The 20,296-nt window shown below is 40.8% G+C and overlaps 1 protein-coding gene across 1 annotated transcript in view; it reads right to left on the bottom strand.

Annotated features, from left to right (window-relative positions):
* hhat (hedgehog acyltransferase) overlaps positions 1-20,296 on the bottom strand; it is a 245,303-nt gene that overhangs the window by 132,546 nt on the left and 92,461 nt on the right. Inside the window, exon 9 of the mRNA XM_063055718.1 lies at positions 8,554-8,755. Coding sequence (XP_062911788.1) covers positions 8,554-8,755 — 202 coding nt within the window. The remainder of the gene's footprint in view (positions 1-8,553; positions 8,756-20,296) is intronic.

Below are 20,296 nucleotides of genomic sequence, written 5' to 3'. Positions count from 1 at the left end.
CCCAGCATGCCCAGGTATCCATGAAAATCTGACTACACAACCCATCTTCCCTACTATTAACAACACTAAGAGAATCTCAATAACTTTTGATTTATTCCATTTTATAGCCTCTAAGGCAGCAGCAGAATCCGAACAGATGATAACCCTACATGGTCGAGCCACCATAAGGCCCAGAGGATTGCTAATAATTCCGTTGCAAAGACAGAAACACCATCTGAAACCCGGTGACCAATCTTAACTCCAAGTTGAGACACATACATTCCAAATCCTGTCCTACTGCTCTCTGGGTCCATTGAGCCATGAGTAAAATTCTTCAGATAAGATCCCCATTTATTTAAATATTCATTTATGATCAACGCTGATGAAATTGCTCTGCTTCCTTGAAGCTGAAAAAGGAGGAATAGGTCTACTTCCAGTTCTGGCATGAGCCAAAAAGGAACAGGTGGCAAGCAATTTTGGTCAACTATGTCTTCCTCAGTCAGTTTCAATTTCACAGCCCAGTTATTAACCAAATCTAAAAATGGATATCTTTTAATTTTACTTTGCCGCTCTGACTTCCCCTGCAAAAGACACTTTGGCAGACAGCTGTAATTGAATCCATTTAATTTTGCCCAATACTGCAGGCCCAACTGAATTCGTCTTAAATATAGACGCACTTCTCCCATCTCCACACATAATGCCAGGACTGATGTTGTTCTAAAAGCTCCACAACAGAGTCTAAGTGCTTTGGACTGCACAGTGTTTAGTTTTCCAAGCACTGCCGTAGCAGCAGAACCATAAGCAATACAACCACAATCAATAATTGATCTAATCATAGCTAGATATACAGTATTAAGTACATAGTTTCGCACCCTGCTCCCCAGTCGCATCCAGCAATACTTCTCATAACATTTAAAACTTTCTCACACTTCCCAATTGTTTTATCTATATGAACCCCCCAAGTAAGTTTTTCATCAAACCAGACACCTAAAAACTTGAATACCTTGACTTTTTCTAGTGGAGAATCATATAGACACAATTCACAATCAGAAAACATAAAAGTTGCTGGTGAACGCAGACCAGGCAGCATCTCTAGGAAGAGGTATAGTCGACGTTTCGGGCTGAGACCCTTGGACTTAGAAGCAGTAATTCTGAAACCCCATTTATTAGCCCAGTTTTCAACTGATCTTAAAGACTTCTGCACCTGCCTTAATAAATACTTGATGTTTCTTCCTCTTTTCCAGATTGCACCATCATCTGCAAACAACGATTTGCCAAATCCTGTCCCTACCTGATCAAAGATATCGTTTATCATGACATTAAAAAGAACTGGACTAATGACACTTCCTTGAGGGGTACCATTACCTATTTTAACTGACCTGGAGCTTGTTCCACCTATTCTTACTTGAATTGTCCTTTCTTTAAGGAAATCTTTGATCCAATTAAACATTCTACCTCTAATTCCCGCATCATAGAGTTTAATTCATAAGCCGATCTTCCATAGTGAGTCATATGCTCTTTCTATATCTAGAAATACATTTACCATTACATCTCTATTTTGAAACACTTTTTTAATATCATGATCTAAAAGGGCAACAGATTTCATTGTTGATCTTCCAGTTCTAAAACCACTTTGATAAGCAGCAAAATGTCCCTTATTTTCCAAAAAATAAACAATTTTTTGGTGACCATTCATTCCATAATTTTACAAAGCACTGATGTTAAAGCTATAGGCCGATAAGAACTAGGACTAGACACGTCCTTACCTGGCTTTTAAAACTGGAACTACCACCGCATGCTTCCATTCTACTGGTAATTTTCCTTCCTTCCACACTGAATTAAACAATGCTAGTATTTCTATTAATACAAAGTCATCTAAATGCTTAAGCAATTCATAACACAGTCCATCCCTACCAGAAGCGTTTGAACCTGATTTGACAGCTTCCTGCAATTCCTGAAGGGAGAAAAACAAATTAATGGAGCTATTATCATCCAAACTCCTGTCCAATTTGCAACTTTATCATAATTTCCTTTCTCAAATCACCTAATTCTCCAGAACTGTGTAACGCTTGGAACACCTCTACAAACATATCAGCCTTTTCCTTATTGGTTACAGTTTCAGTATCTCCTTCCAGCAAAGCTGGGATAGGTGATTTCCTATATATCCCTGTCATTCTGTGAATGATCATCCATTGCTGCTTTATAGGTGTCTCAGGGCCCAGGGTTCCACAAAATCTTCTCCAACTATCCCTCCTTGCATTTTTAATTACTCTCCTTGCTACTGCTCTCTCCTTTTTATACTCCATAACATTATCTAACACTGGGTACTTTCTTAATTTCCTGTAAGCTCTATTTCTGTTTCTTACCACTATATCACAATTTTTATTCCACCACGGAACTAATGCTCGAGCCTTAGGAACATTCTGTAGCGGAATAGTCAACTGAGCAACTTTATGAATTATAGAACAGAGGGATTCATTCCAATCATTTATGGAGCTCTCGCTATTAATCTCTTCTATTATATCCACAGCTTTCTCCTGGTACTCATCCCAATGGGCCAAAGAAAAATTATACCTAGCAGACCTCTCCACAACTTCTACTATCAAATTTCTACCAAATCTACATAATATAGGATAGTGATCACTTCCTAGTGTGTATCTGTCCATAACATCCCATTCCCCAACCCTAGCTAAGTTTGAGAAAGTGATAGATAAGTCTAAGTGACTACAAGTATTCCTTACAATATTAAATCTTGTAGGCCTTCTGTCATTTAGCAGAACCATGTTGTATTTATCTAGAAACTCCTCTATCACCGCTCCATTACTACCTTTACTTTCACTACCCCATATAGGATTATGGGCATTGAAATCTCCAACCCAGATTACTGGGGATCTTACCTTATTCATAATTTCATCCAAATCTGATAACATATTACCTGGATTATAAAAGTTAATCACAGTTGTTTGACCATGAGAGCTCCAAACCTCCACAGCCACAATTTCAAGGTTAGATTTAAAATCAAGTCTTCTAAACTGGAGTCCTGTTTTTATGACAGTTGCACACCCTCCACCAGATTTACCCGTTCTGTCAGCTCTCAAATCATCATATCTAGAGATCACAAAATCTAAATGAGGCTTTAACCATGCCTCCTGTATACAGATCAAATCAGGCTTGTCTTTAAAAGTTCCAAGAAATCTTTTAATTCTTGACCATTTGCAGTTAAACTTCTTGCATTTCATTGTAATATTAAAAACATCCAAATACTAATTATTGGCCTCTTCATCCACATAAAGCTCCTCCGTATTCTCTGACCCTGACAACTGGTAAGTATCCAGTGAATGTTTGTCTATCACATACTCACGTAATTTTTCCGGCAAAATCTGTTTCATATCAAGGAATCTCTCTGCGGCTCCAACAATTACTTTTATCATATCCGACCTCTTGGTTGTAGTTTTAGCCCCGACCAGTAGATCAACAACAAACGGCAAAGAAGAGTCTTTAGTCATCAACAACATGCCTGAAGGAACCATAGTTGCAGAATTCAGAATGTACTGACTCCCCATCATTCCAATCTTTTCTTAACTTATCCTTTGCTCTCTATCAACTTTCTTTACTGCCTCAGCATAAGATACTTTTTGTTGGATACTAACATCCTGAATCTGCTTTGCCTTACTGAAATACTCACATCCTCTGAACGCCGCTATATGGTCCCCTCCACAGTTACTGCATTTAGGCACCGCTGCCTTACATGCTTTAATATCATGATCCTCTCCACATTTCATACATCTTCTTTTACCTCGACATGAACCAGCAACGTGTCCAAATCTCTGGCAATTATAACAGCACAAGGGAGGTCTAATACAGTATATTCTCTAACTTGATAAGACAAGCACCCAAGATAGACTCTAGTTGGAAGAATGTCACCTGCAAAAACCAGTAGAACAGGAAAATCCCAATCACCACTTTCTTTTGATTTTAATCATTTGGCTTCAATCACTTGACTACCTTTAATATTGTCCAAAATTTCCTTTTCAGTCATGCCAGACCAAGTACCATGCACTACCCCACTAACTCCCTTCCTTTATTTCAGAGTAATACACTCCACTTTCACAACCAATTTTCCCACCATTTTAGCACTGTTATATTGGTCAATATCTTTGCAACAAATTTTCAGCAATCCATTAGACAAAATCTTGGCCTCGAATCCTTTACCTATTTGGTTCTCTAATGCTGCTGCCACTTTCAAAGGATTAAGGGCTCCAAATCCTCCTTCCCCTTCCTTCTGACCTTTAACTTTATACAGAACTATAAATTCCTCCAATTCACCCATTTTCCTCAATTTGTTGTCCCCCATTACTTCAGGTCTTTCACTTGATGCACCCCTTTTTTGGCTACCCTTACCTCTGGAGTATTCCACAGTCTCCCGCCCTCCTCCTTCAATCTGAACCCACCCCTCCCTTTTGCAGCCATAGGCTACAAACTAACCCTTTCCAAACTGCTAGGCTGAATCTGGGTAAGATATTTCCAACTCCCTTGCAGTCAGGGACCTCTCACCCCGCTAGTTCTGGCCCAGCCAGCCATCCCACTCCTATCAGATTCCGTCTTCTCCAGCCTTTTATTTTTCCCACCCACCTGGCTTCACCTATCACCTAGCTATCCTCTTTTCCACCCCCCACCATTCTATTCTGGCATCTTCCCCATTCCTTTCCAGACTTGAAAAAGGATATTGGCCCGAAACATCGACTGTTTATTCACTTCCATAGATGCTGCCTGACCTGCTGAGTTCCTCCTGTGTTTTGTGTGTTAACATTCCTTCCTGTTTGCTCAAGGACCTGTACCTTCTTACCTGAATAAAAGTCTGCCTCCTTGCAGGTGATCCCGTGTAAACATTTACACTGAATCTTATTATGCCTTAGGAGTAGCACATGACAATAGACAATTATGGAAACTACGTAGATTTCACACCTCTTCAGAACTCTGATAAAACATGATGAATTAACTATGAACCTTTTCCTGCTTTTCAATTACAGTAGATTCTGATTAACTGGGACACATAGGGTACACTTTGGCCCAATTAAACAGCTGCCCCAATTAGCCGAAGTTTCATGGAAATAGTTAAAAAGGTATATAAAAGAGCAAGCTAAGTAACAAATTATATATTTAAAGAAACAAAGAACTAATTAGACCACCAATCGCACTACAGCACTATAAAACTGTATATTAGTTCCAAATAGTTATCAACAGAGGAATTCATCAAGTGTACATAGTGCAGATAATAGATTGTCTTCATACAATGCTATCGACAATTGTATTCTCCAAATCATTTTTATTGTAATATTCAAGATGACTGCGATACCTTCAAATTCCTTATAGTTCCTAATTTGTTGAATTAGTGAAATCATTTCATTTTCACTCCCGGTGTTTCTGGCATCTCCAAGCCTGAGTGCTTGAAACCGCAGAGAACAAAACAGTTCTGAATTCTCTTACTGCTTACTTCTCGCTAATGGTCAGTGGCAAAAATAACTGCTTTTTGAATACAAGACACACAACTGATGCTATATAAAAGCAGTTCACTCTAAACATCATTTCACATGCCCTTTCCACCCTCCATCTTGTGAGGCAGCTGAAAGACAGAACGGGGCTCTGAAATGCAGGTTAGTTAAATTGCACAACAAGACAAAGTTAAATTGAGCAAAGGCACTTCCACTGGCCCCCATGACACTGCACTGCAAACTCTGTATCAGGCCAATCTCTGCATGAGAAAATTATGGGACGTCCATGCACTTGCCAGTCACCCTTCCCTTTTTAATTAAACAGATGGACATCCATATTATGAGCAAAAGCATGCTGCAGTATTGCATAGCATTAACGCAAGATCATAAAGGTTCCCACCAACAGGTACTTGAAACCAAAGAGATCATGCTGGCTGAAGACTACAAAAGAACTGCCTGGAGACCTGCAGGAAAGGTTCTTTCCAAGTGTTGCTGACCACATATACAGCTTTTAAGATCCAAGGAGAGTCGATGTGGTTAAACGCCTCGCATGTTAAGCCAATGGTGCTACCGGACCAGGGACACCTTTTTTCTGACCAAATGCGGAAGTATCCCATGACACAAACTCCCAACACTTTTCTTTGCCTTGGATATGAAGGTGCGTCACGTGCACACCAGTCAGATTGATGGGTATACTCTGGAGGACCTTTGCATTTGAAAGGAGGATTGCCGATGTGTTTATATCCCTGGGTCATAGTGAGTTTGATTCCATGTTTTATTTTGATAATTAAATTAGAACTGTCAAGGGAGCACTGCTCATTGGGATGACTCTTGCCAATGCGACTGCTTTGAGGAATGGCATCGATCTACTTGCAATGATTGCATAACCCACCCCCACCCACCCAGCTCTGAAGCTGTTTTGTAGATAGGGGTGAAGTATGTTACTGTAACTATCATGAACGGGACTAGACTTAAGTAAAAGTAGATGCAATGTCTATACTACTGGTGATCCTCTGAATCCTTTTAATGGTACTTACTGGGTATGTGGTTGTCAGGCATACCACTGGCTGCGAGGGATACACCCTTTCTAAAATGGGATCCTTGGTCTGAACCAAAGCCGTGGAGGGGTTGCTGTTACTTGTCTTACACAATACCATAGATGTACCACCTATCCACTCTCTCTCTACATCCCACTGTCATCAAAGGGGAATGGAGACTGTACATTTCTGGATTGTAGTGTTCCTGTTCTGGGAGAATGGGGAAGAGAATGACTAAATTTAGCTTTAGGTATCCTTGATTGTGAACTGTTTTCCAGAGGCAACAGGCAGTATGGATGCAGTCAATGGAGGGGAGATTTATTTAACACTAGGCAAGTGCTAAGTATTAAATTGCAGTGTTATAAGGCAGCTCCAATTCCCCACAAAACCAAGTAGTTGAGCAATTGAACCCAGACTGACATACATCCACACTTTAGATGTGCAGATGCCTTGAAGTCAGGAAACCTGCCAAATCATTCTGCTACGGGAAGAAATCGAGTAACTAAGTCATTGATAAGTAATTGAACACAGTTCTTTCAGTATACTGAATGGGCTTGGTCAGATAAAGAGTTCCCATTGGCTGGATCAGAGCTCGAGAAAGGCAGGACTGCGAACTGATTGGAGATTGAGTACTCCTTATCTGAAATGCTTGGGTCCGGAAATGTTTTGGAATTTTTCAGATTTTGGAATATACAGTAAAATGAGATTGTTTGGGATCACCATAACTTCTGACTCCAAATTTATGTACTACTGGTAAGCAGCCCTTGTCTTATGCTTGTTTATCACACATATGTAATTAACAGTAAAAATGATCACATATCAGTCATATAGTGAAAATATAATGTATGAAGGGTTACAAAAGCAGCATCAGGAGAATTCCTGAACCAGCTGGTTGAATAGCAAACAATAGCAGGCTTTCAGTCTCTACCTATGATGGGATGTATTGATTAAAAAGATTACAGTATTTGTATATTACTTTTTTAAGGTTTTATGTAAGGTATAAATACAATCAGCATTGTAGACTTGTCCTCGTGTTCGACTTTCATTAGTGACACTTTAAAAATTGAATGCCATTATATAAAAACAATAGCATCATAGACTTGCTCTGGTGATAGATTTTTTGTGATCAGCAGTCACTTTAAAAATTTAACGCTGTGCTTTTTCTTAAGTTTGTCTGCTGAGTATTCACATTTACCTTCGATTTTCAGCTTATCATGATCAGCATATTGTTAAGTGACGTATGTTCACTCTGACACTAATAATACACGACTGAGATCTTCATTTTTTGCTTTTTATAGTGTTTTCTATTTTTCATTAACTTATGGTCATTATGTATGTGAGGTCATTCTCTGAACTGTCTGTGCCGTGCAGAGACCTGTGCATCACCTGGGAAACTTCCTGGCGTTTTGTGGAATTTTCCATTTCTGACGTCATGTCAGTGTCAAACAAAAAGAATTTGATTTCTGATTTTAGAAGTTCAGACAAGAGGTACTCAACCTGTTTTGTGATCTACCAGCTGCACAAATTTCCACAGAACATTCATTGCACATACTAACAGCCACATTAATATGACCATGTATATGCAAGCAGAGTCTTCAGAAAACTTTGGAACTCAAGGTCCAAAACATGCACACTGGAAGCATCAAGTGCAATAATTATCATTAAGTACAATATAAAATTATTTTCTCTCCTTGGCTAAATTAGATTTTCAATATCTGTATACATCTGAGATTAAGATTTCAAGTGCTGCTGTGGGTGATGATTACTAAGAAAATATTAACTTAATAAGCACAGCAAGGATCAATATTCATCACTTTGCAATTAACTCAAATTTATCTCATAAAAGACGTTTTACATCGCATTGATATGGAGAAAGATTGGTTAATTGAGATCTTGTATATTAGATAATTAACTATGCTTACAATTCCACAGTGTAAAAATGATAAAAGCATTTCTAAATTCAAATTACAAATTACAATCATTTTAAAATGCAATTTAAATTTGTGCCCTAGTTACTGTAGTGAATACACAGTGTTAGCACTTACAATGATTTCTTGAGCAGGTGAAAGAAAACAGATCATCTTCAGTAGATTTTCTATCATTACTCCAACCCAGTTCATGGTTGCCCAGTTTAGCATGAAGCTGTGGCCACCGTGCCAGTAGCATACAAAGCTGAAGGCCAATGCAGAGGAGAACATCATTCTTATTAAGCCATGCCGAGAGCCTCCCAAAGGAACATATATGTACCTATAGGAACAAGATATACATTTGTAATTAATAAAACCACAATACGTTAAAATAAAGTCCCTTCATTGGTAAATTAAGGAGATATACTGAAAAAAAACAGGGTCAGTGAAAGTATGACTGTTGATAACAAAAATATAATCTTGATATTAATCCTGCCTACACTATTGGAAGATAACAAGGCTCTTCTGCTGAATTTTATTTCTATAATACTCCCATATCCTTTGTCATTTTAATGTGAGTGTCTAGAGGTTGGGTTTCACAGCTTTTAATTAATACTTAAAGATTGGAAACCATTGGTATAACTTGGCCAGATGAATGCTTGGGAAGGTTCAATGATTTGTTATATTTTTGCAAAAAAATTCTTGTTAAATGTTTGCTTGTAAGGTAGAAGGACAAGGAATGACCCAGCAAGATACAATTCTCAAATGCCCTGAGGTTAATAACACACAACATCCTCATCAAATCAGGTGGATTCATTGTTGTTTAATCCAAGCATATAAATACCAAATATTACTTTGTGCTGTACGTCTGCCTGTCCCTGTTGTTACAAAGCATGAATCTGCCCTTGTAACTCAGCAATGTTTTAGTCTGCATGTGCTATTCCTTCTTAGAAAAGATCCTGCAGAGAAACACTTTTGACCACAAGTCCATCAGGTATGGTCAGCACAATTGTCCAGAGATGAAGGAGACAGTGAATCAACTGGGATAGTTCCTTGAGCTGACCAGCAAAGTGTCAAAACACCAGCTCTAAGGCTTTACATGCATGGTGGTGAGAGGAGCCATCCTCAACGTATCCTTCCAGCACAACCAGATTCTCAGTCCCACCATACGCTGCTCCTGAAGCAGCTGATGAGATGATTATCTGTCTCTTTGTGGACCTGTGCATACAGAAAAAGGTATGAAGAGGGGTGCAGTGGTCTTTGTCAAGGTTTGTCCTGAGTAATTGTGTAACACAGAACTTTGTGCTCTATGGCTGTTCCAAGGGGCACGTATCAAGACCAATTTGTGATGAAAGGTCAACTCACTTAAAGTCTCATTCAGGTTTTTCTGAAAACTGTTGACTTTCCAGTACAAGGAAATGTCTACAAGTAATTGCTGCCAACTGGCACATCCCACGTTGAGGAGTATATGTTGGGTGCATTCACTGCAAAAGCTCCATGAAAAAGACCACAGTTTTGTGTCATGCTGCAACTAAACATGGATGGGACGGCTCCTGTGTTCATGCCATCAGGCCAGAGGCAGAGCACCTTCAGTCCATCCGCCACAAAAAGTGGGACCTCCCAGTGGCCCTCCATTTTAATTCTGCTTCCCATTTTGACTCTGACATGTCAATCCTCTTCTGCTGTGATAGGGCCACACCTGAGATGGAATATTCCTTCTGGGTAGCCTCAGGCCTGATGGAATGAACATCAATTTCTCAGATATCCTGTGGCTCCCCCCCCCCCCCCACCAACCCCTTACCATTCTCTTGTTTCCCTCTCTCACCTTGTCTCTTTGCCTGCCTATCACTTCCTTCTGCTGCACCTCCCTCTTCCCTTTCTTCCATAGTCTTCTGTTCTCTCCTATCAAATTCCTCTGTGTCCAGGCTTTTATCTCTTTCACCAATCAACTTCCTGGCTCTTTGCTTCACCGCCCTCCCCCTCTTTCAGTTATTACCTTGTACTTCTTTCTCCCCACCTCCACCTTCTTATTCAGACTTCTCATCTTCCTTTCCAGTCCCAATGAAGGATCCTGGCCTGAAACATTGACTACTTCCTCTTTTACATAAATGCCGCCTAGCTTACCGAGTTCCTCCAGCATTTTGTGTGAAATACTATAGCTGCCTATTCATCTCCTCCCTCAGCTCCATTCAGTGCCCCAGATGAAGTAAAATTTCACCTGCATATCAGTTGGGTCATCTACTGTATCCTAATATAAAAAGTAGTGGATATGTCCCAGTGTATCACAGGTAAAGCCGTCCCCACCACTGAGTGTTGCCGCAGGAAAGTGGCATCCATCAACAGGGACCACTGTCACTCAGGTCACGCTCTCATCTCTACACTGCCATCAAGAAGGTACAAGAGTTTCAGGACCCTCACCACCAGGTTCAGGAACAGTTATTACCCCTCTACCATCAGCCTTTTGAACCAGAGGGGACAACTTCACTCCACTTGCTCCATCACTGAACTGTTTGTACAACCTTTGGTCTCACTTACGAGGACTCTTCATCTCATGTTCTTGATGCTTATTTATTATCATTATTTTTGTTTGTATTTGCAGAATATGTTGTGTTTTGTACACTGGATGACTGTCCTAGTGGGTGTGGTCCTTCCTTGATTCTATTGTGATTATTGGATTGATTGAGCATGCCACAAGAAAACAAATCTCAGGATCGTATTGGGTGACATATGTACTTTGAGAATAAATTTACTTTGAACTTTGACATTAATTCCTGGAGTAAAACTGGGTAAAGTCCTTGATAATGGTCTCATTCCCACGAGTAATTAACTTTCAAACAGCAAATAGTGTTACCCATTTTCAGAGTTCGAGACTTCAAACAGCCAAGCAAGGTTTTGCAATTTCTTTTAAACTACTCTTGCTGGATTTCCTTTTATCCGAGTTTCAAAGGGAATAAAGCACCTGAATCTTTTGACATAAATGCAAATATGAAACAAAGGATAAACAGCTGAAATACTGAAGTAAATTCTGTTCTGAGGTCATAACCATGAGATACAGTGTAAAAGAATCTTTGATATCAATAATACACCTATTCAATGAGACACACATTTCCACCAGTATTGCAGCTAGATGTACATACACTTATCCGATTGTTTATGCCATCTTTACAAAGTTCACTAAATTCAGCATAAGGACAAGTACACAACAATCTACGGCATCTCCCAGGCCAAAGTATCCAGCATTGAGTCATTACTACACCTAGATGTCTGCACTGGGCAGGCTGTGTGGTTTGCATGACAATTTCCACAGTTACGCTGAAGACACAACTGTATATCTCTGTCAAGTCTGTTGACGACAGCACCCTCTGGTGCTCCTGATGCAGCCTTCTCTACATTGGTAAAATCCGACATAAATTAGGAGACCACTTTATCGAGCACCTCTGCTCCATCTACAAAAAGCAGAATTTCCCAGTGGCCAACCATTTGAATTGTATTTCCACTCCACACGTCGGTCCGTGACCTCCTCTTCTGCCACAATGAGGCCATTCTCAGGGGCGTCAAGCAACATCTCATACTGCCCAGGTAGCCTCCAACCTGATGGCATAAACATTGATTTCACCTTCTGGTCATACGTTTTGACCCCTTTCCCTCTCCAGCCTTTTACCTCTTTTTCTCACCTGCTTATCTCCTCCCCCGGTGCCCCTCTTTCTCCCCTCTCTTCCATGATCCACTCTCCTCTCCGATCAGATTCCTTCTTCTCCAGCACTTTGCTTTTTCCACCTATCACCACCCAGCTTCGTACTTCATCCCCCTCTCCCACCCACCTGGCTTCAACTCCTAGCTTGTCCTCCTTCCCCTCCCGCCACCTTTTTATTTTAATACCTTCCCTCTTCCTTTCCAGTCCTGATGAAGGGACTCAGCCCAAACCGTTGACTGTTAATTCATTTCCAAAGATTCTGCCTGACCTGCTGAGTTCCTCCAGCATTTTGTTTGTGTTAGTCTAGATTACCAGCATCTGCAGAATCTTGTGTGTTACTTGATTGGTTGCATTTAAGCTACAGCATTAAGGGAAAGAAAAAATGAAAGGAGAAAAGTGTAAAGGATACTGAGGTACAATCAAGGAATCTCTGATGTAGGTGAGACATTAGCAAAGGATACAGTTGCATTTGTAAACCAGTAGGAATTTGCAGTACGACAGATAACTTAAAAGATGCTTTAATAAAATCATTAACAGCAGTTATTATGAATAAAGGAGATTATCCACTAATTGCACAAAAACCATGGAGGTCTTTTTAATGAGCAAGAAATCTGTTCCACCAGGTCACTACACATTTAATGAAACAAATCTTTGCACATATATAGCTAAAATACATTCAAATCCACACCATTCCAGTGTTTCTCATTCTAGTTTTCAAGACAAAATAAATTACTTATTTTTAATTTTCTGATAGCATCATTTTTATGGCTTAAGCACAGACTTCATGAAACCCTGATTTCCAATTTATACAAAGTGCATTCATTTATCTTCAAACCCAGATTCCCAACATGGTGCAATTTGTAACAGCATTTAACAATGCACTGTATTACATGAACTCATGCAAAATAATACACTGGTGTGTACAACAAAACTATTTACATTTTATTTTGTGGATTTCCAGTTTCCAAATGCTTGCTGCACCCTGTTCCAGAACAATCTATTTTCAGTATTGTACATACTCAGCTCCAGCTTGCAGACAAAATCAAAGTGAGACAGGAGACACCCATGTGACTCGTGCTTTGAGGGGTATATTTTGCTTAACAAGAAATCTAAAGATAATGACTATTCTGTCATTATCCAGCAAGTCTGTAATATGGAACGCCAAATTTTCAAATGTATGAGTGCTTAATTAACAGAATCGTCTATTTGGTTTAGAAGTACTCATCATTTTGTGGAGAGGCACAAAGTTAATGTTTCAGGTCAATGCTTTTTCTTCAGATCTATGAAAAGTTGAGAAACAGGCATGTTTTAATTTACAGAGAAAGGGCAGAGACAGACAGAGGATGCCCATGATCGGTCAAAAGCCAAGAGAAAAAAAAAGTGAGTGGTACAGAGTGGCATCTGCCAAGGAAACATGGTGAAGGACTGTAAATGCCCAGAGGAAGAGTAAACAGAGAGAGAGGTGAATTGAATGGAAGGGAGGAAACATAGCAATTTCGGACAATCTGAGATACTGTTTCTTGTGTCTAGAACATAGAAATCTACAGCACATTACAGGCCCTTTGGCCCACAATGCTGTTCCAACCACGTAACCTACTCTAGAAACTGCCTGGGATTTTCCTACCGCATAGCCCTCTATTTTTCTAAGCTCCATGTACATCTCCAAGAGTCTCTTAAAAGACCCTATTGTATCCGCCTCCACCACTGTCGCCGGCAGTGTATTCTACGCACCCACCACTGTGTTTAAAACTTACCCCTGACATCCCCTCTGTACCTACTTCCAAGCACCTTAAAACTATGCCCCTCATATTAGCCATTTCAGCCCTGGCAAAAAGCCTCTGGCTGTCCCCTCATCATCTTATACACCTCTATCAGGTCACCTCTAATCCTCTGCACCCCAAGGAAAAAAGGCTAAATTAACTCCACTATTCTCATAAGGTACACCCTCCAATGCAGGTAAACAGATTTGTATATCTCCTCTACACTCTCTCTAGCATCCACATCCTTCCTGTAGTGGGCTTCATTACAAAATTGTAAGAGGTCAATTAGGTCAAAGTGGGAGTGGAATGGTGAAGCAAAGTAGTCTGTTATTTACCCTCCGGTACACTGAAAATATTACTCAATGTCTTAATATTCAGTCCTGCAAACGTTTAAATGAATTTAATGCCATTCTTGTGGGAAGCTGTTCCAAACAAGAGGGTAGTTGCAGTGGCTGACTAATGTCCTCAATATCGACTGGGACTCCATTAATGCAAGAGGCTTAAGATGGGGCAGAATTTGTTAGCTGTGTCCAGGATTGATACGCCAGATACTAGAGGGCAACATTTTAAGGTAAGAGGGAAAAGAGATTATTGAGGCAAATTGCTAACTTCTTGCTGTTTTTTTTTATTTTTATAAACACAGTGAAATTTGCCTGGAACACGCTGCTGGGGAAGGTTTTGGAAGTAGATATGAGAGGCAGTTCAACAGGCAAGAAATGAATCAATAGCTTGGAAGATCTAAGCTCCATCACAGGTACAATCTTCCCCAACATTCCAGAGGTGGTTCCTTTAGAAGGCAGTATCAGTGTCTTTCACTAAAACTCCTCACTATCCCAGACATGCCCTCTTCTTGTCACTACCATCATGGAGGAGGTACAGGAGACTGAAGACTGACACTCGATGATTCAGAAACAGTTTCTTCCCTTCTGCTATCAGATTTCTGAACAATCCATGAATGAGGACACTAACTCATTATTCCTTTTTTATGCACTATTTGTTTCTATAATTTAGAGCAATCTTGACTTCGCACTGTACTGCTGCCTGAGCACAACAAATTTTATGTCATTCAAGTCAGTGATAATAAATCCAATTCTGATTTAGAACACGTGCAGACAGTTGTGCTGTTTAAATTTGCATCTTTAAGCCTCCAGTCCATACTGACCATCAACCATTTTTTATTCTGTAAACACAAGAAATTCTGCAGGTGCTAGAAATCCAAAGGAACATACACAAAATGCAGGAGGAACTCAGCAGGTTGGGTATAAACAAACGGTCGACGTTTTGGGCTGAGACCCTTCTTCAGGACTGGAAAGGAAAGGGGAGGGCACCAGATTACAAAGGTGAGGGGAGAGGAAGGAAGATAGCTAGATGGTGAGAGGTGGAGCCAGGTGGGTGGGAAAGGTAAAGGGCTGGAGATGAAGGAATCTGATAGAGGAGAGTGGACCAAAGGAAAAAGGGGAGGAGGGGCTTGAGGGGTATATGATAGGCAGGTGATGAGAGTTAAGAGGCCAGAGTGGGGAATAGAAGAAGAGGGGAAGAGGAGTGAATAATGCCATCAGGTTAGAGGCTACTCAAACAGAATATAAGGTGTTGCTCCTCCACCCTTAGGGTGGCCTCATCATGGAGCAAGAGGCGGAGGACATGGACTGTCATGTTGGATAGGGAATGGGAATAAGAGTTGGGTCACCAGGAAGTTTTGCTTTTGGGAGATGAAACAGAGTTTCTCAATGAAACAGTCTCCCAAATTACGATGGATCTCAACAAAGTAGTGGAGTTGGGAGCACCAGATACAAAAGATGACCCCAGGTGAAGTGTTGCCTCACCTGGAAGGACTGCTTGGAGCCCGGAATGGAAGTGAGGGAGGAAGTAAATGAGCAGGTGTAGCACTTTGGCCGCCTGCAGGAGTAAGTGCCAGGAGGGAGATTAGTGCGGACGAGGGAATCACAGAGGGAGTGATCCCTGCGGAAAGTGAAGAGAGGGAGGGAGGTAAAGATGTGCTTTGTGGAAGGATCCCATTTAAGATGGCGGGAGTTGTGGATGCTCATGGGGTGGTAGGTAACGGAAAAGATGAATTCCCTCGCTGTTAAGGCAGTGGGAAGATGGGATGAGAACAGATACCAGGGAAATGGAGGAGATGCAGCTGAGGGCAGCAACAATGGTGGAGGAAGGGAAACCTGATTCTTTGAATGAGAAGGACATCTTTGATGTCTTGGAAAGGTAAGCCTCATCCTCGGAACAGATGTGGTAGGGACGAAGGAACTGAGAAAAGAGAATAGCATTTTTACAGGAGACAGGGTGGGAAGAGGTATAGTCAATCAATTTTTATCCTGTTCTTTATTTATTCACCCCATAATCTCACCAATTCCCTTCCTGTCTCCCAGCCTGAATTCTACTACTCATCTGCACAACAGGGGCAATTTGCAGTGGCTAATTAACCTGTCAACTTCCATGTCTTTGGGAAGTGGAAGGAAACCAAAAAAATCAGATAATTCCCATACAGTTGAGGGAAGATATTGGAAAATACAGAGAGCATCAGGGGTCAAGATTGAACCCAGGTCACTGGAGCTGCAACAGCTTGGCTCTACTTGCTATGTCACTATACTAGCCCAATGAGGTAGAGACCAATGATATAGGAGCAGAATTAGGCCATTGGGCCCATTGAGTCTGTGCTGCCATTTCATCAAGGCTCATCAAATTTTCCTCTCAACCCTAATCTCCTGCCTTCTCCCTGTATCCCTTCATTCCCTGACCAATCAAGAATCAATGAACCTCTACCTTGAATATACATAAAGACTTGGCCTTCACAACTGCCTGTGGCAAAGAAATCCACAGATTCACCACTCTCTGGTTAAAGAAATTCCTCCTCGTTTCCGTTCTAAAAGGACACTACTCTATTCTTAGACTCTTCCCACCAAAGGAAACATCCTTTTCACATCCACTTTATCAAGGCCTTTCACCATTCAATAGGTTCCAATGAGGCCACCTCTCATTCTTCTGAATTCGAGTGAATACAGACCCAGAGCCATCAAATGCTCTTCCTATGACAAGCCATTCAATCCTCAAATCATATTTGTGAACCTCCTTTGAACACTCTCCAGTTTCAGCACATCCTTTCTAAGATGAGGGGTACAAAAATGCTCACAATACCCCAAGTGAGGCCTCACCAGTGCTTTATAAAGTCTCAACATTACATCCTTGCTTTTATATTCCAGTTCTCCTGAAATGAATGCTAACATTGAATTTTCCTTCCTTACCACAAACTCAACCTGCAAATTAACTTTTAGGGGATTCTGCACAACAACTCCCAAGTCCTTTGCAGCTCATTTTTTTTCTAATTTCTCTCCATTTAGAAAATAGACAACCCTTTCATTTCTTCCACCAAAGAGCATGACCACACACTTCTCGACACTGTATTCCACCTGCCACTTCATTGCCCATTCCCCAAATCTATCCGTCCCTTTGTAACCACTCTACTTCCTCAAAACGACCTGCCCCTCCACCTATCTTTGTATTGCCTGCAAACTTTGCAACAAAGCCATTAAATCCATCATCCAAATCATGATGGAATTAAAAAGAATCAGTTCTAACATGGACCCCTGTGGAACACCACTAGTCACTGGCAGCCAATCAGAAAAGGATCTCTTTATTCCCACTCTTTCCCTCCTGCCAACTAGCCACTGCTTCCGCTATGCTAGAATCTTTCCCGTAATACTGTGGGCACTTAACTTGTTAAGCAGCCTCACATGTGGCACTTTGTCAAAGGCCTTCTGAAAAAGAATACAACAGATTTGTCAGGCATGATTTTCCCTTGAAGAAACCAGGCTGTCTACATCTTATTTTATCATGTGCCTCCAAGTACCCTGAAACGACATCCTTGACAACTAACTCCAAAATCTTCCCAACCACTAAGGTCAGACTAACTGCTCTATAACTTCCTTTCTTCTGCCTCTCTCCCATCTTGAAGAGTGGAGTGACATTTGCAACTTTCCAGTCTTCCAGAACCATTCCAGAATCTAGTAATTCTTGAAACAGAATTATTAATGCCTCCAAAATATCTTCAGCCACCTCTTTCAGAACAATGGGGTGTACACCATCTGGTCCAGGTGACTTATCCACCTTCAGACCTTTCAGTTTCCCAAGAACCTTCTCCAAAGTAATGCTAACTTCACATATTTCACGACCTCAGACACCGGGAGCTTCCACCACACTGCTAGTGTCTTCCACAATGAAGACTGATGCAAAATACTTATTTTGTTCATCCATCATTTCCTTGTCTATTACCACCTCTCTATCATAGTTTTCCAGTGGTACAATGTCCACTCACGCCTCTCTTTTACACTTTATCTATCTGAAGAAACTTTTGGCATCTTCTTTGATATCACTGGCTATCTTCCTTTTGTATTCCATCTTTACCTTTTTAATGACTTTTTAAAGTTGCCTTCTGTTGGTTTTTAAAAGCTCCCCAATCCTCTAACTTCCCACTAATTTTTGCTCTATTAGCCTCTGTAATTCCATTCACTCCATTCTAATACCTTCCGGCCCTCCGTTACTTCTTTGGCTTTTAGGTTAGCTTTGACTTCTCTTGTTAGCCATGGTTGTGTCATCTTGCCTTTAGGATACTTCTCCCTTTTTGGGATGTATATCCTGTGCCTTCTGAATTGCTTCCAGAAATTCCAGCTATTGCTGCTCTGCCATCATCCCTGCCAGTGTTCTTTTCCAATCAATTCTGGCTAACTCCTTTCTCAAGCCTCTGTAATTCCATTCGCTCCACTATAATACCTACCAGCCCTCTGTGACTTCTTTCTAATGATTTGATTTCATTTTTACCAACAGAGCAACACCACCCCCTCTGCCTTCCTGCCTGTCCTTTCAACGAATGTGTACCCTTGGACATTAAGCTCTCAGCTATAATCTTCTTTCAGCTATGATTCAGTGATGTCCACAACATAATACATGCCGAACTGCAACTGTGCTACAAGTTTATCGACCTTATTCCATATACTGCAGGCATTCAACTCTAACACCTTTAGTCCACTATTTACCCTTTTCAATTTTGTCTGCCTCTTATGTTGCAAGTCATCCTCTTAACTGCAAATCTGCTCTATCATTAGCCTCTCCTTGCTTGCAGTCTCACTGAACACTGCCTCTGTTTGTAAACCAACTATCTCATCTTCGGCACTATCACTCTGGTTCCCATCCCCCGCCTAATTAGTTTAAACCAACACAAACAATTTCACAATAATATTGGACCTTCCAGAAGACAAAGATAAACACAATATTAAAGTTGTAATACTGCAAATCAGTTATCCAATTCCACTTACCCAAAAATATGCTCAACCTGTGTTAAACAAGTCCATTAGCTCTTTGTGCGCAAGCTCTGCAAATCAAAAGTTCACCTTTCTGCACTAACCCCATATCTATTTGTTAATGTGCTATGCAATTGAATTTAGGTGCAAGGTCTAAAGTTAAGAAAGGCAAGCCTATGTACAAATGACATTTAGTATCTGGTCAAGCTAAACACGTTTGATGGTGGAGCTGCAACATTGGACCACAATTAAATGCCAGAAAACAGTTTAGATATGAACTTGGAAGAGGTTTCAATGGGTGTAAAGCAGACACATTCAACTGCTCCTTCTTACAGTGGGTTAGTTATCTCAGTGTTCTATCATGTCTTCTGCTTCGCTCTCTAGTTTGTTTGGGGATGAGGAGATGGAGTTGGTTCTCTATTCTCTGATCCTCGCTCTAGATATCCAAGCCAATACCAAAGTACTGGGGATGGGGGGGCACTCTCTTGGACATACCAGCACATTTCATAACAAATCACTCCAAACCAACTATATAATTCCAGCAATCCTTCTTAAAAATTTCGGAACGTAATAGGACTTAGATGTTTCTTCAATACCAACCTGAGAGAGCAGACTCCTCAATCCCAAATACATAATCATAGTCATACCTTATTGATCCCGGGGGAAATTGGTTTTCATTACAGTTGCACCATAAATAATAAATAGTAATAGAACCATAAATAGTTAAATAGTAATATGTAAACTATGCCAGTAAATTATGAAATAAGTCCAGGACCAGCCTATTGGCTCAGGGTGTCTGACCCTCCAAGGGAGGAGTTGTAAAGTTTGATGGCCACAGGCAGGAATGACTTCCTATGAGGCTCTGTGCTGCATCTTGGAGGAATGAGTCTCTGGCTGAATGTACTCCTGTGCCCACCCAGTACATTATGTAGTGGATGGGAGACATTGTCCAAGATGGCATGCAACTTAGACAGCATCCTCTTTTCAGACACCACCGTGAGAGAGTCCAGTTCCATCCCCACAACATCACTGGCCTTATGAATGAGTTTGTTGATTCTGTTGGTGTCTGCTACCCTCAGCCTGCTGCCCCAGCACACAACAGCAAACATGATAGCACTGGC

The sequence above is a fragment of the Mobula hypostoma genome, chromosome 8 (assembly GCF_963921235.1).
Source record: "Mobula hypostoma chromosome 8, sMobHyp1.1, whole genome shotgun sequence".
Classification (NCBI taxonomy): Eukaryota; Metazoa; Chordata; class Chondrichthyes; order Myliobatiformes; family Myliobatidae; genus Mobula; species Mobula hypostoma.
This window is presented reverse-complemented; position numbering and strand designations above follow the sequence as displayed.